The 14236-nt window shown below is 33.3% G+C and overlaps 1 protein-coding gene across 1 annotated transcript; it reads left to right on the top strand.

Moving 5' to 3' along the window:
- The first annotated feature begins 638 nt into the window (after window positions 1-638).
- Window positions 639-8479, top strand: LOC133188709 (kelch-like protein 7). The gene is made up of 3 exons (XM_061324208.1): window positions 639-743; window positions 1470-1557; window positions 7401-8479. The coding sequence occupies exons 1-3, from the start codon at window positions 639-641 to the stop codon at window positions 8477-8479; spliced, it is 1272 nt and encodes a 423-aa protein (XP_061180192.1).
- The last annotated feature ends 5757 nt before the right edge of the window (window positions 8480-14236 follow it).

Here is a 14236-nt window from a genome sequence, read left to right as displayed (position 1 = left end):
TGAGAGGTCACTGATGAAAATTTCAAACAGATTTGGACTAAAAAGTTGAGTTGGATTTCTTCTCCTTTTTTTTTTCAAATTCTGACGAATCCTTCATCCATTCTTCCTTTATTATTATTATTATTTGTAGCTTCTCAGTAAATATTTATTAATATAAAAGAAGTGGCCAAAAAAAATTTAAAAGAGTAAAACTAAAACAATAATACAACTGCCAACATTGCTAGGCCTACATTATGCATAAAAACGGCTGAATTTCAGGGTTACGTCACTTAGTATTAAAAAGATATGTAGGATTCTATTTTACTGCCACACAGAAATTTGTGATTCATAAATATGTAAGATATAACAGCAATTTTAGAGTCAATAAAAATGCATAGCAATAAGAATAAAGAACAAATAATAACGTCAAGTGCCTGGGATTTCATCAGCTTTAACTTCCGGAAACGAAGTATCTTGCGCGGAATTTTTTTTTTTTTTAGATTTTACAGTGTTGTTCCTTGGTAATAACAGCAATCGCCAAAAGTAATACGTCACGGAGTGTTGTGTTTTTGCGTCGCTTTATTATGACGTCACAATCAACTGCCTCAAACATCAATGCATTAGCCAATCAAAATTCATTTTAAAACAATTGCATTAGAATGGCGAATCTAGAGCCAGGTATATTTGACAGGGGTGCCCTGTCATTTATGTGTTATGAGGACGCTTTCCCACAGGAGGCGTGGGAGAGGAAGCGAAAGATGAGGGTAAGTTTTCTTAGATTTTAATTATCATGTAATACTTAATTAATTGCATTCGTTCACTTGTGTCTCTCGTTTAAATTATCTGTTGTTGAGTAAATTTTTCAGCATAATCACTACCAACATTTTTTACTTAACAAGTGACACAAATTTTAATTGACTGTTGGAATTTTAAGTTTATTCAAATTGATGGTCAAACCCATTTAGAAAAATATATACTTGTATATCTAGAAGATATGTATACAAAGTAAAAAATTAACAACTTTCAAGTGGTGGAAAAATGGAATTGGAATGATCATATTTTAACATTCACTCTATCAAAGCAATAAAATCCATTTGTAGCTTTGAATTTTCTTTGTTTCTTTTGTTTGTAAGAGGATTGGAAAAATGAATTTAATCAGTTCATTTACAAAAATTTAAAGAATGTTTTAGATGGTTGGAGCTCATATATTCAGCACCCTTCCACTAAAGTTGATTTGGGTAGACTTAGATCAGATATATACATATCAACCCCCCCCCTCCTCTAATATTATAATAATCTATTAACTCTTGCTATTGATGGCTGCAAAGCTTTTGTATATTTGCCAAGCTACAGTGAAACTTATCTTTTGTTTATTTCAATATTTTATGGTGGCTTTGATTGGAATGATTATTATTATTATTATTATTTTTTTTTTTTTTTTTTTTTTTTTTTTTTGGCTAAATTAATACTTTATATTTTTAAAACTCCAGAATGCAAAAGAGCTTCCTAAACCAGCAATGCTTCCCATTACCAGCAAAATAAAAGAAGCTAGCCAATGGGTTGCTAAGCACAATAGTGGTAAGTTACTGTTTAATCTTTTACAACAGTGCACCAGTACGAAGTAAATCAAAATCGTTCCTTATATAGCGCTTAATGAAAAATATGCCCACATGTGCGTGCAAATCTGTGTGATTTACACACCAATAATTCACACATAGCTTAAAAACATTCTTTATATTTACATTTCACATGTTTAACTGCACCAAAAAATACACTCAACGTCACTTTAGCTCGAGTTTCTCCGTGTATATTACTACGCGTGAGTATACACAAAAATGGTTATCAAATCAATTTCACAGTTGGCTTCGTAGAAAAACACAGCAAATATAAATATTTAAGCATTGAATCGTTATTTTTTGAAAGATATAGTCTCATAACTGCAACGGTGTGTGCAAACAAATTGAGTAACGCGTGTTTATATTTACGTTTTTTAACTCCTTGGCTTGACTGCAAAGGTAATTTATATATCAAAATCCCTGTATTATCCTTCGGGTAAGTTACAATTAGTGGAAGAGCCGTTACATCAGCTTCTGTTTAATGTGAGCGTGAATTTTGATTTTCGCTTATGACGTTGCATTTCCAAGGCACAACGTTTGTGACGTCAAAATAAAACGCATATTTTAACCTTTTGACCCCCTCTCCGTGTTACGGTGTTTTGAATGCCGTAGCTTTCCTCACACTTTATCAGCAAAATACATATTGAATGTAAATATTTGCATATATATTACACTCTTATTGGTCAAGCAACTACAGAATTAAACAAATATCAGATACAGATACAATATACAGATACAGATACAATATACATTTTAAAATAGCTTTTTAGCTCACCTGAGCTGAAAGCTCAAGTGAGCTTTTCTCATCACCTATCGTCCGTCGTCCGTCCGTCTAGGTGCGCATCCATCCGTCTGTAAACTTTTAACATTTTCGACTTCTTCTCAAGAACCACTGGGCCAATTTTAACCAAAGTTGGCACAAAGCATCCTTGGGTGAAGGGGAGTTTAAATTGTTAAGGTCAAGATCTAGTAAATGAGTTTAGACTTTCTTCTTGGTGCTACTTCATTATGACGTCATAATTGATTTAAACTTAATTTTTCCCGTACTTTACGGCTTCAATAGAATCATGTAGAAAATAAAGCACTTTCATGGAATTCAATAATCAAGAAAAGACAAAAATAGGGTTGTGTCATCAAAAAATCTTCTTCTCAAGAACCACAGGGCCAGAAAAGCTGAAACTTGTATGGGAGCATCCTGGAATAGTGTAGATTCTAAATTGTTCAAATCATGACCCCCGGGGGCAGGGTGGGCCACAATGGGGAATCAAAGTTTTACATTGAACATATAGTAAAAATCTTTAAAAATCTTCTCAACAACCACTGGGTCAGAAAAGCTGCAACTTATATGGAAGCATCCTGGGGGTAGTTTAGATTCTAAATTGTTCAAATCATGACCCCTGGGTAGGGTGGGGCACAGTACATATTACAAGGGAGAAAATCTGGTAAAGAACAGCAGGGCCAAAGATACTCAGGTGAGTGTTGTGGCCCATGGGTCTCTTGTTAATACAATGTTAAAAAAAACTTTTGAGTGTCATTGACCTCATTTTCACAGTTCTATTAAATGACTTCTTTATAAAGTCTCCAACTGCTGGCCAAAGTTCAGGTGTTGTTGTTATCTTGCATTCATTTTGACTGAGGAGAGACTTTTTATCTGTATCCTGATCAATAAGAGTATAGTTTCCATGCTGTGAAATGTCACAGAAAAATTATACTGCCCATTAAAAACAGGTTTCGGGAAAAGAAATCAAACAAATAAATTACTGTTTCACGAGAATATCACTAAGGATGCTCTAATTTACACTGCATTTTAGAGAGTTATAATTCTATGGAACTTTTTTGCTGATAGGCTAAGAGTGATCTGGCATTAGATAATAAATTATATAAGCTTTTTATACTCCCCACAATCAAGTTTGAGGGGATATATAGGAATCACCTCCGTATGTCCCACTGTCTGTCCGTCCATTTATCTGTGCAATCTTGTTTGTTATGGAGAAACACTCGAAGCTCATGCATGTACTTTGCACAGAGATTGCTTATGACCCGATTGTGTGTCTTGACCTTAAACCATGGTCATTCTGGCAAGTTCAATGTCACTGACAAAAAAGTATAAAATTTTTGTTTAAAATTTTTGTTTAGTTTATTACTTTTGAATAAAGTATTAGTAGAGGCTCATTCTTGATACAGAGATTGCTGATGATCTGAGGTTGAGTCCTGATTTTGACCCAAGGTCATTCCTGCAAGTTTAAGGTCACTAGCAGAAAAGTATAAATTTCTTGTCAGGCTTATAACTTTAATATGGAGAATGATTGAAAACTCATATTTAGTACAGATATTGTTCATGACCTGAGGGTGTGTCATGACCTTGACCAAAGGTCAGTCTGGCAATATCAAGGTCACTGGTGTAAAAAGTGTAAAAATTTATAACAGGTCTATAATTTTCTAAAAGAGAAACTTTGCATGTCCATATTTCACTGAAAGATTAACAATGGCCAGAGGATGTTTCATTTTTTATACAAAGGTCTTTTTGGCAAGTTCAAAATATCACATTTACAAAATCTGAATGGACACTTTAAACAAAATGCAGCAGGGGGTATTATTTTGTGAGTTTGCTCACAGTACATCTAGTTAGCTCACCTAAACTGAAGGCTCAAGTGAGCTTTTCTGGCATCTGCCTGTTTTCTGTCATGTTCACAGTCCGTAAACTTCTTCTCCAAACTGAACTCAGTTTCAACCAAAATTGCCACAAAACATCCTTATATAACCGAGGTCACATGTCGTAGTGTTGGTACGAAAAAGATCCCTCATTGCTCAATGGCCCTGAGTTCCGAGAAAAGGTATAAATTTGCAGCTCTTCACCTGCAAGTGGTGTGCGTGGGACGTTAAACAAAAAAGAAAGAAAGAAACAAACCATTTCTCCCATAGAATTCTTGAAGGTATGTCACTCGTGATATGAGTTATATCAAGGATTTTTTGAGAGGTATATTTTAGACAACTACTCGTATAGCATGACTCAAAGTCGCAAAGAAAAGTGGGGGTCAGTGTGCATCTTCCTGCACAACAGTACGATTAACTTGACCTTTTTGCACTTAAATTGTAACTTTAAAGTCATATATCGCGTATTTTTTTTTATACGTTCAGGTAACCAAAATTAAAAAGATCTTTCTATTTGTTTTATTACTTTATATAAAGATACTAGGACTTTCCTGTAGATTACACAATTTAAATCAATCGCGTTTCAAAGATATTAAAAATCTAAAACAATAACCGATTTATTAACCGATTCCACATTTAAATAACAGACAAACTTAAATTTAATTAAGCTATAGAAACGTGAAGTTAATCAAGCTCAAAATCGGTGAAAATTTTAATTTGAAAGTAAATAACATATATCATGTATTACTCATCCTCGTATTATTATTTTTCAAGCTCAGATACGCCATATATACATGTAGCTTTAAGGTTAATCACTTTAACCTTAGTCATATTTTACCAAATGTAACCATGGCAATAAATATTATCTTATTTTATTAAAAAAAAATAGTTTGAATGATATTTATTATTGAAAAAATCCTGCAAATTAATGCACTTAAAGTATTGTGTGACCTTTTTGCACTGAAAAAATATCATATTTAGGGATTAAAAAATTAAATAGACAATAAATATAGGATCTCCCATGATTTGTAGTTGGATATGATTTTTATCTAACGAGTTGTGTGTTTTTTATCCCCGAGCCTTGGCGAGGGGATAAAAACACACAACGAGTTGGATAAAAGTCATATCCAACTACAAATCATGGGAGATTCTTTTTATCCCATGTTAAATACTTCACATCTAATGTTTTACACTGTTTTATATAGGACTCCACTTTATTTTACTTCATCACTCTAACGCAAAAACCATTGTGACGTCACAACTGCACTTAACTGTGGAATATGAAAAAATTATCCAATGAGTCATATCCACGGGATAAAGGGGTAAACATGGGATAAAATATTTTTTGTATTGAGCTTTTTGACTTAAGTGAATGTATCGTGTAATTTAAAATAATAAAAGAAAAAGTTGGGGTCAGTGATGTAAATTTTTAATTATTGGTCAGAATATGCGATTTTCAGGTGAAAAACTATCATATAAATTCTATCTAGTCTTCTTAAATATGTCTTCCTTTTTTGGCAAAGTCTGTTGAGTGAATATGTAAAATTTGTTTTAAAGATATTAATTGAAATAATATTCCCATCATATAATAACGAACAAAATTCTCCGAGTAAAAATATATAGGGCTAAAGTTCCAAGATATTAAATCAAAGAAATGTGTAGATTTGAATAATTTTCTTCTAAATATCCTTCTACCCCAAGAAATAGTCTCCCATAAATCTTGTTTCTTAACAATTTTTTGAGTAGTTTTTAAATTGAATATTATATGATACAACACAAAAATATCTGGACTTGGAACTGAAAACATAAAATTATCTCTTACTCTTCTGTGTTTCCTCTGTGAACTATTCTAAAAATTTGAGTGACCTTAAATCTCACTGAATATTAAATTTTAATGTACATACAAGGAATATGTAACTATGGAAAAAGCTTAGAAATGTACTATGCCCTACACTCTATTGTATAGTGACTATCAGAATTTTGGAGCGTAACAAAGATCTCATTTAAATCAGATTTTTAAGGTCTGACGACATTTTCCTCAAATACACACTGTATCTATTTTGTATCCCTTCATAATAGAAAAAAAAATTTATTCATAGTGATCATTTTATGTACGGTACCTTGTGAATTTTAAACTGTTTTCAAATTGTCTTAAGAAAAATAAATACACCAAAGATTGTGATATTGACAATTCTAGAGTTTTCGAATAGGATTATGTAGAAAACACCATCATCTGGTTTCTTGCACAATTTCTAAGGAAACGTTATTTATTTTTGAGGAACGTTTCATCAGACCTTTGAGGACGTGAGTCGTACGTATGTCTAACCCTAAAACCATGGTTTCCTATACCCCACATTTTATGCCCTGTTCACACGGAGAGTTTAATTCGAATTAAACGTAAGTTACTGCGAATTAAATTTGATCCGCGTTCACACGGAGAATTTAATGCGAATTAGTTTAATTCGAATTAGTTTACTGCGCATTAAATTACTTCGCATGAGCTCCGTGTGAACGCTAAGCAAAGCTAATTCGAATTAAATTTTGACGCATGCTTAAGTGCAGAATTAAGTCACAGGCCACACGTCGGTGGTCAGATATAGGTATTTGTGCTATTTTTGAGTGGAAAACAAAGGGAAATTATGATAATCACTAAAATGTGTACAGACACTATATATATGACATTATGTCAAATCAGTGGTCAAATGTATATGCTCAGCACAATGTGACGTGATAATAGCCTTACTGAATAGCCTTATTGTAGAAATAAAAATTTAATTCGCATTAGGCTAGGTTACTTCGCATTAGTTGTCGTGTGAACGCAATTTAATTCGCATTAGTTTAATTCGCATTAGTTTACTTCGCATTAATTTACTGCGAATTAAACTCTCTGTGTGAACAGGGCATTAATTATCAGTAATTGGAATTCAATTATAATTAAAACAAATCCAGCGTTAGTCAGTGAAGAACTTTCTTCACTCACATTTAAACAATTTTGAAAATGAATACAGACACATTTAATATTATTAAGTTCAACTACCGTGAGATTGAAACCACTGTAAACTGTTTCAACACTGAAAATCGTCAAAAGTCAATGTGCATTTATGGTACTGAAATTAACACTTCTGTCAATCATAACTTTGACTGCTATTTCAGTGAAAGTGGAGAGAAACCAGTCTGGGAACAACACTCCACCTCCCCCTCCATCAAGTTCCGGGAGTGACATACCACCCCCTCCTCCATTAAGTTCCAGGAACAGGTCAGGGAACAACATCCCATCCCCTCCTCCATTAAGTTCCAAGAACCAGTCAGGGAGCAACATCCCACCCCCTCCTCCATTAAATTGCTGGAATCAGTCAGGGAGCAACATCCCACCCCCTCCTCCATTAAATTGCTGGAATCAGTCAGGGAACAGCACCTCACCCCTTCCTCTATTTAGTTCCGGGAGCGAATCTGACACCGTATCAACTCCACCCTCTGCTGTTCATAATCAACACTATGCCCATTTAGGCCATTATATAAGGGACAAATTTCACAAACAACAAATTTGTGACATGGCCTTTAAAGTGGGAGAAAAAATTATACCAGTCCATAGGATCGTCTTAGGGTCACAGAGTCCATTTTTTGCCAGCATATTTGAAAGGGACTCGTTTTCTCAAGAGGCAGTTGCACCAAAAATAATTAAGGTGCGTGGTGTATCGGAGGAATCGGTCATGTTGTTTCTGGAGTTTTTATATTCCGGAAACATCAGCATCAAAACAACAGTCATTGCTGACCTTCTGAAATTAGCACGTGTCTTTCACGTTCAAAAAATCCAAAGACTGTGCCTGAATCAGGTAAAAGAGGCCAACAACGAAGAATTACTCAATATTCTGCCAATTGTGAAAGGTATAGAAGAAATAGAGTATTGTGATAACATCATGAAAGTAATAGGAAAAAACTTTCTTGATGTAAAGGAAAGCACATCATTTTTCAACTTGGATATTGACACATTGTGCATGATTTTATCACATGACACATTAACCACTAAATCCGAGCTGGATGTATTTTACTCGGCCATCTCATGGATGCACCATCATGATTTTGAAAATAGAATCCGACATTTAGAAAAACTCATGAGGTGTGTAAGATTTCCTTTGATGTCAAAAAAAGAGCTATTCCGCTGCTTCAAAATGTTTCCAGCTTTGCGAAATGAGCCAAAATGTGTGGAAATGATTACTATGGCCAATTGGTAAGTATATAACAATAAAATTATAAACATTCTGTAACTGTACTTTTTCCACAAGGTCATATTTTCACAGAATCACAATTTCTGTTTAACCTTCGGGTAGAAAATTAAGAAATCCATTTCCTGGATTGTCACTTTATGTCTCAAATGTACTTGAAGTACGCAGGGACATTTCGGTGGAAAAATTAGTGTGACTACGTGCATAACGTAAAATAATACATCATGGAAAACGTATTTCTATCTTTTAACAGACTTGTGAATTAATACTTACTAGATCACAGCAACAAATCAAATGCTAATTATAGCTCATAGAGAGAAAAAAGAATCAATGCGTTGGAGTGGTAAGACACTAGGAACCCCAGTGGGATGAAATGTCTCTTTTCCCTTCCTTTAATGCATATGAATGTATCATCAATTCAAAATTATGTAATAATTTAACAATTATTTATGAGATTAATTGTTTTATATATTGCTATAACTCATTCGTCTCAAACCAACCTAATATTTGATTAGGTTACGGTTAGTTTTAGATAATTGACACCTGCAGATCGGTCTACTGAATTGTTACAATATATTATGACCTTGAAAAATATTAATGTTATTGTTGGGAATCAATAATTGCTCACAATTAACATGATTAAGGATTACAAAAAAATAAAAGATAAGCAGCAGAGAGTATGTAGTTATTTTATTTTCAAATAACTCACCGTAATTGACGAACCAGTTTTTGTTGACTTATCAAGGATTCAGACCTCCTATTCCTTACAAGAAATGGACCCATTAGATAACTTAGTACCCAGGGAAAGGAATAATTTACACAGCAGCCAAAGTGTCAGCAGCTTTATAAAAGTAAGTAATCTTGTTGTGGTTATATATCATTATCATCCTTTTAACTTAAATTTCATGCATGAATGCAGTTAAAGGCTTTATTTTGGAATGAATTACTGTAGATTCCTATTTTACGCGAGTATTTAATATCGCGAAATGGCCCTAGTACTTCAAATCGCGAGAACAATAATTCGCGAGTGGACCATTGATCTAGAGGTTTTACATACAATTAATCGCCATAATAAATAAAAGCGAGTATTTAATTTCGCGAGTGGAACCTCTTGCGAAATTACGCAATAATATTTTCCTCGCATATATTTAGGAATCTACATTATATGAAAGTATCATTTGGTATATGTTCTTTCTTATTCTTTCTAACCCTTGATATAATAGACCAATTCAAGCACTTTCGTTTTGAATGAGCCACCTGTTGAAGTTGAGGTGAGCCAGATGCCAGATGATATGGTTCGGGATTTCAACTCCCATGCCTTCATGCGGAGTGCCAGCTCTACATCCGCACACTCAGATGGCTATGCTAGAGTTGAACAGTACGGCACCTCAAAAAGTAAGCCCATATCTAACTATTTGTATTGATGCTGAAATTAAAAATCAAACAGATAATGATTTGATATTTTTAAAAGAAAAATTAATCTAAATATTCTGCAAGTATGATACAAATATAAAGCTTTCACATGATTGAGACCTCTAGACATACAGGCCTTAAGAAAGATCGACCGAGTATAATGTTCTCTATAAATTCTATACATCTAGGGATTGTACCTTATTAAAAGGCTATATATGTGTATTTGATATAATTTTTTTTTATGTCAGTGAATAAGAAATATCTTCAAAATCTTTATTTCTAATGTTCAATAGCTTCTCTGTTTAGTCATTAAATGTTTTGTCATATTCATTACAACATTACAACTGCAAATGCTGCGAAAGTAATATTTGTTTTTAGAAACTTGCGATGTCATGCACTTTTGGAATACTTTAAAATCGTTACATCAATAATTCTATCCCCCCCCCCCAAAAAAAAAACTCGTGCCAAAAAGTGAGCGGGGCAAAGACAAGACACGGGATATTGCCCGAATTATTAAATTCGGCCAATGGTTTACAAAATCTGTGCCAGAAAACTGTGCGGGTTTCTTCATATGGACACACAGATTTTGTAAATCTGTGTGAAAACCTGTGTCATTTTTCATAAAGGAGACGTTTTTTAGAAACCCATGTCAAAAAAAGTCCTCTGACATACCATATATGGAGTCACGAGATCTGTACATTCATCGAGATCTAGATTAGAACCTTAAGAGAATCTCCTGACGTAACTGTAGATGACAAAATGGAGACTGAAACCAAACTTCACACTAGGCTTTACATAATTGCTATTATATAATACTTTGTAAAGAATTGTAAATGTAAAGACTCATATATGAATGTGTCCATTCACTTTCTGTTAAAGATCTACTTTATCGTTCACAGTTCATATTAGTTTCTAATTAAGAATTCAATGATAATGATGAATTCAATTGTAATTTTACCTAATTTAGTTTGCACAATCTGAGAAAGAATATTATACAAATATAACTTCTCGAAGACAGTGATGGCACATGAAATGCAATAAGATTATTAAGTTTAAGTCCAGCTTAAATCATTAATTTTAAAATAAACATAATCTATTTCATTGTCAGCATTGCAATACAGATCGAATTTCACTAGCAATGGATAATTATTTATTCTATATTAGACTTGCTTCATTTGGTTCAAAAGTGATAAAATTTAACCCAGAACGACATAAATAGAAAACCTTTTGACATCTTTCAGTTGAATATCCTTAAACTGGAGTAATGAAACATTCTTAGCTTAAAATCACAAATTCCTCCAAATTGGTTTTTAAACAAAGGAAGTTATCATGGAGCATGCTCAGTAAAAAGCCGTGAGAAAAAAACAGTTTGAAGCGAAACCCACGTCACAATTATTGAGCTCTTATGTAATGGATAAATAACGAGATAGTTTAATAGTTTAGAGAAAACATTCCTTCCGAGGGCCGAAGGTCAGGAGGGGATGTTTTCTCTGAACTATTCAACACTATCGAGTTATTTATCTTACATAAAAAACCTCCCTATTGTGGACCCCAAAGAAACATTTACCCATTCATATATCCAACTTTGCTGTAATACAATAGAATCTAGCCCATTTAGATATCCAACAGTGACACAATACAATAGCTTAATCGAACACCCCTTTTATTCATGGACTAGTGAGCATGAAACCGCATGGTGTTAATGTCATTTCAAACCTTTCCATTGTACTGAACAGTCATGAAATCAGATGAAGAATAGTTTTAAATCCAAAGTAAAATTAGAGCGGTTCAGATAGTGTTCTGAATACTTTTGACCTGAAAGCAGAAGAAAACTACAGAATTTTGACAAAAGGTTGGAAATCTATCATTATACATATAAGATGATGATTTGTTGGGGGAAAAATGTTTGAATCTTATGGAACTCAGACAATACTTCTAGTAGTGCTAAAACAGATGAAAAGATTGTCGGTGTTATGCGGAACCTGCTTTAAAAATATTCCATATCAAGATCTGCAATAAAAAAGGTATCAAAAATAGATGGGCTGTCAATTTATTAAATTCTTTTGGGAAGTATGCTGGAAAAGTATGAGAACAGAGATGAACCTCGAATAATGTGAGAGGATTGCTGATAATATTCAGCAACAGGAAGTGATGTGGTTTAAGGTTCAAGGTGAAAATGTATTTAAATGCGTGTCAAAATGTGATACTTTCAAAATTTAAGACCGAAAACATTCTGTTTAAAAAAAACATGGATAAGTATTGGATATTTTATTGACGACAAGAGTCTAACAGTGTGCAAATTCGGAGGAATTGTAATTTTTGTGAGCATTGGAAGTACATTTTTAACACGATTCTAATGGTGTGATAAATACAAAGTGATTAATTCTGTGTGCATTGGACAAATTCTAATAGTGTGACAAATTCGGAGTAATTGTTTTTTATTTGCATTGGAAATACATTTTAAACTCTTTTATCTCTTTTTTTTTCATTGCTTAATTATGTTTGTATGCACAGTTGGATATTTAAATATCCAACCGATGGACAGTTGGATATTTGAATATCCAACTGATGGCTAGTTGGATCTTTAAATATCCAACTAGTGCTGGTTGAATCGGTAAGATATACGTAGACTAATAACAATGGGTGACGTCATTGAAGTTTTTTAAGAGTTAAAAGCCATCTTCCTTCGACACGGATTTTGTACCTACACACGGGTTTCTGAGTGCTTTAAGGATTCCCCAATTTTAGACTCATATATATTCCGTGTCTGTGTCTGAAATGAGCATGCAGAACCTGTACGGCTTTTCAAAAATCTTATGGTTTTCGTGCCTTAATTAGCCATGCTTTGTCTGTCTCAAACTATGTTTTGTACTGCTTACTATGATAGGAAGCACATAATTATTTTGTAATCACAACCTGCTGAAAGGTTATAAAAATTTATCTATCCCAGATGAAATCATAAAGGGTATCAGTAAACGAAACTTGTGACTTCCGCCTATCCAAGCCTTTACTCACTTGCCTGTGCTAACTTGACAACATGCAATGTCTGACATTAAGATATATAGAATGCTTAATTACACAACCAAAACTTAAAGCTTGATTTACTTTTTAATACCCAGCAAACTAATTTTATGGGGAAGATTTATTTACTTTCAGAAAAGAAAGAAAGCAAACAAAAATATAAATGAAATAAATGTAACTGTTGTCATGATTTACTAAGACACTTACATTGTAGTATGCATAAAATTATTGATTTTTAATGTCGTGAAAAAGAATTTTTTAAGAATTTTACAAGAGAAAATTTTCCAACTGGCATTCCATTTATTTTAAAATTAGAGACCTGTTGGTCATTGTTAAATTGACTAACCTATTTATCTGGATTTAAACTTGTAGGTAAAACATTCACTCGTAGGAAAGTCAAGGATATTAAAAAAGAGAACAACAGGTATGTAATGCAAACATGCTTTGATCATCTTATTTTTCATGTGAATAAATATGAGACAGTTTGAAGGTTTTTAAAGGTTGTCAAACCTGGATGCATATAGCATCAACATACGCTGATGTATGGAAAATGAGACAAATTTAACACACTGGTGTATGTTGAATGAATTAGGGATAAATGTTTTTCTCACCAGAGCCAGGGCTTATTTTTATGTGAGCTTTTCTAATCACGTTAATTTGTCAGTTTTCCATCTGCAAACTTTTCACATTTTCGACTTCTCCTCAATAATCACTGTGTTTTTTTCAGCCAAACTTGGCACAGAGCATTTTGGGGTGAAAAGGGATTCAAGTTTATTCAAACGAAGAACTACGTCCTCCCTCAGGAGATTAGATATATAATTAGAAATTGGTGAAAATTCATTGCATCTTTCAAAAATCTTCTTCGGAAAAACCAATGGCCAGAAAAGATGAAAGTTTATTTTGTGAATGTTTATATTTGTTTAAATTATGATCCGGGGGGGGGGGGGGGGGGGGGGTTGTTAAATTAGATCACTATGAGCAATCAAAGTTTAACAAAGAATTATATAGAAAAAATATTTAAAAGTCTTTCTGTCAAGAACATCAAAGCCTGAAAACAATGTTTTGGTAATTTGGAAGCATCCTTAAGGAATAACGAGACGATTGGTAGCCTTTAAGATTAACAGAAATCTGGAGACTATAAAGTTATGATAAGCTGAGCCGTAACATGGTATATAGGCTTTGGAGCATTTTGATCTAAAATATCTTATACTTTTCACATATTCCAAATTCATTTCTAAAAACATTGTTGCACTCTTGTTTTAATTTTTGGCCATCCTTAAAAAAAATGTTTGTTAGGAATTGCCACCATGGGAGGGGGTGGTGTTTTTTAGA

This window comes from Saccostrea echinata, unplaced genomic scaffold (genome assembly GCF_033153115.1).
Source record: "Saccostrea echinata isolate AGI-Se365-2 ecotype Australia unplaced genomic scaffold, CSIRO_AGI_Sech_v1 ptg000016l, whole genome shotgun sequence".
Classification (NCBI taxonomy): Eukaryota; Metazoa; Mollusca; class Bivalvia; order Ostreida; family Ostreidae; genus Saccostrea; species Saccostrea echinata.
The sequence above is the reverse complement of the archived record's forward strand: the minus strand, read 5'-3'. Positions and strand labels throughout refer to the sequence as shown.

Coding starts and splice junctions, on each gene's coding strand:
- LOC133188709 (XM_061324208.1), top strand. CDS start 639: ATGGCGAATCTAGAGCCAGGTATATTTGACAGGGGTGCCCTGTCATTT. Junction 744..1,469: donor AGAGGAAGCGAAAGATGAGG/GTAAGTTTTCTT, acceptor TTAAAACTCCAG/AATGCAAAAGAGCTTCCTAA. Junction 1,558..7,400: donor GGTTGCTAAGCACAATAGTG/GTAAGTTACTGT, acceptor CTGCTATTTCAG/TGAAAGTGGAGAGAAACCAG.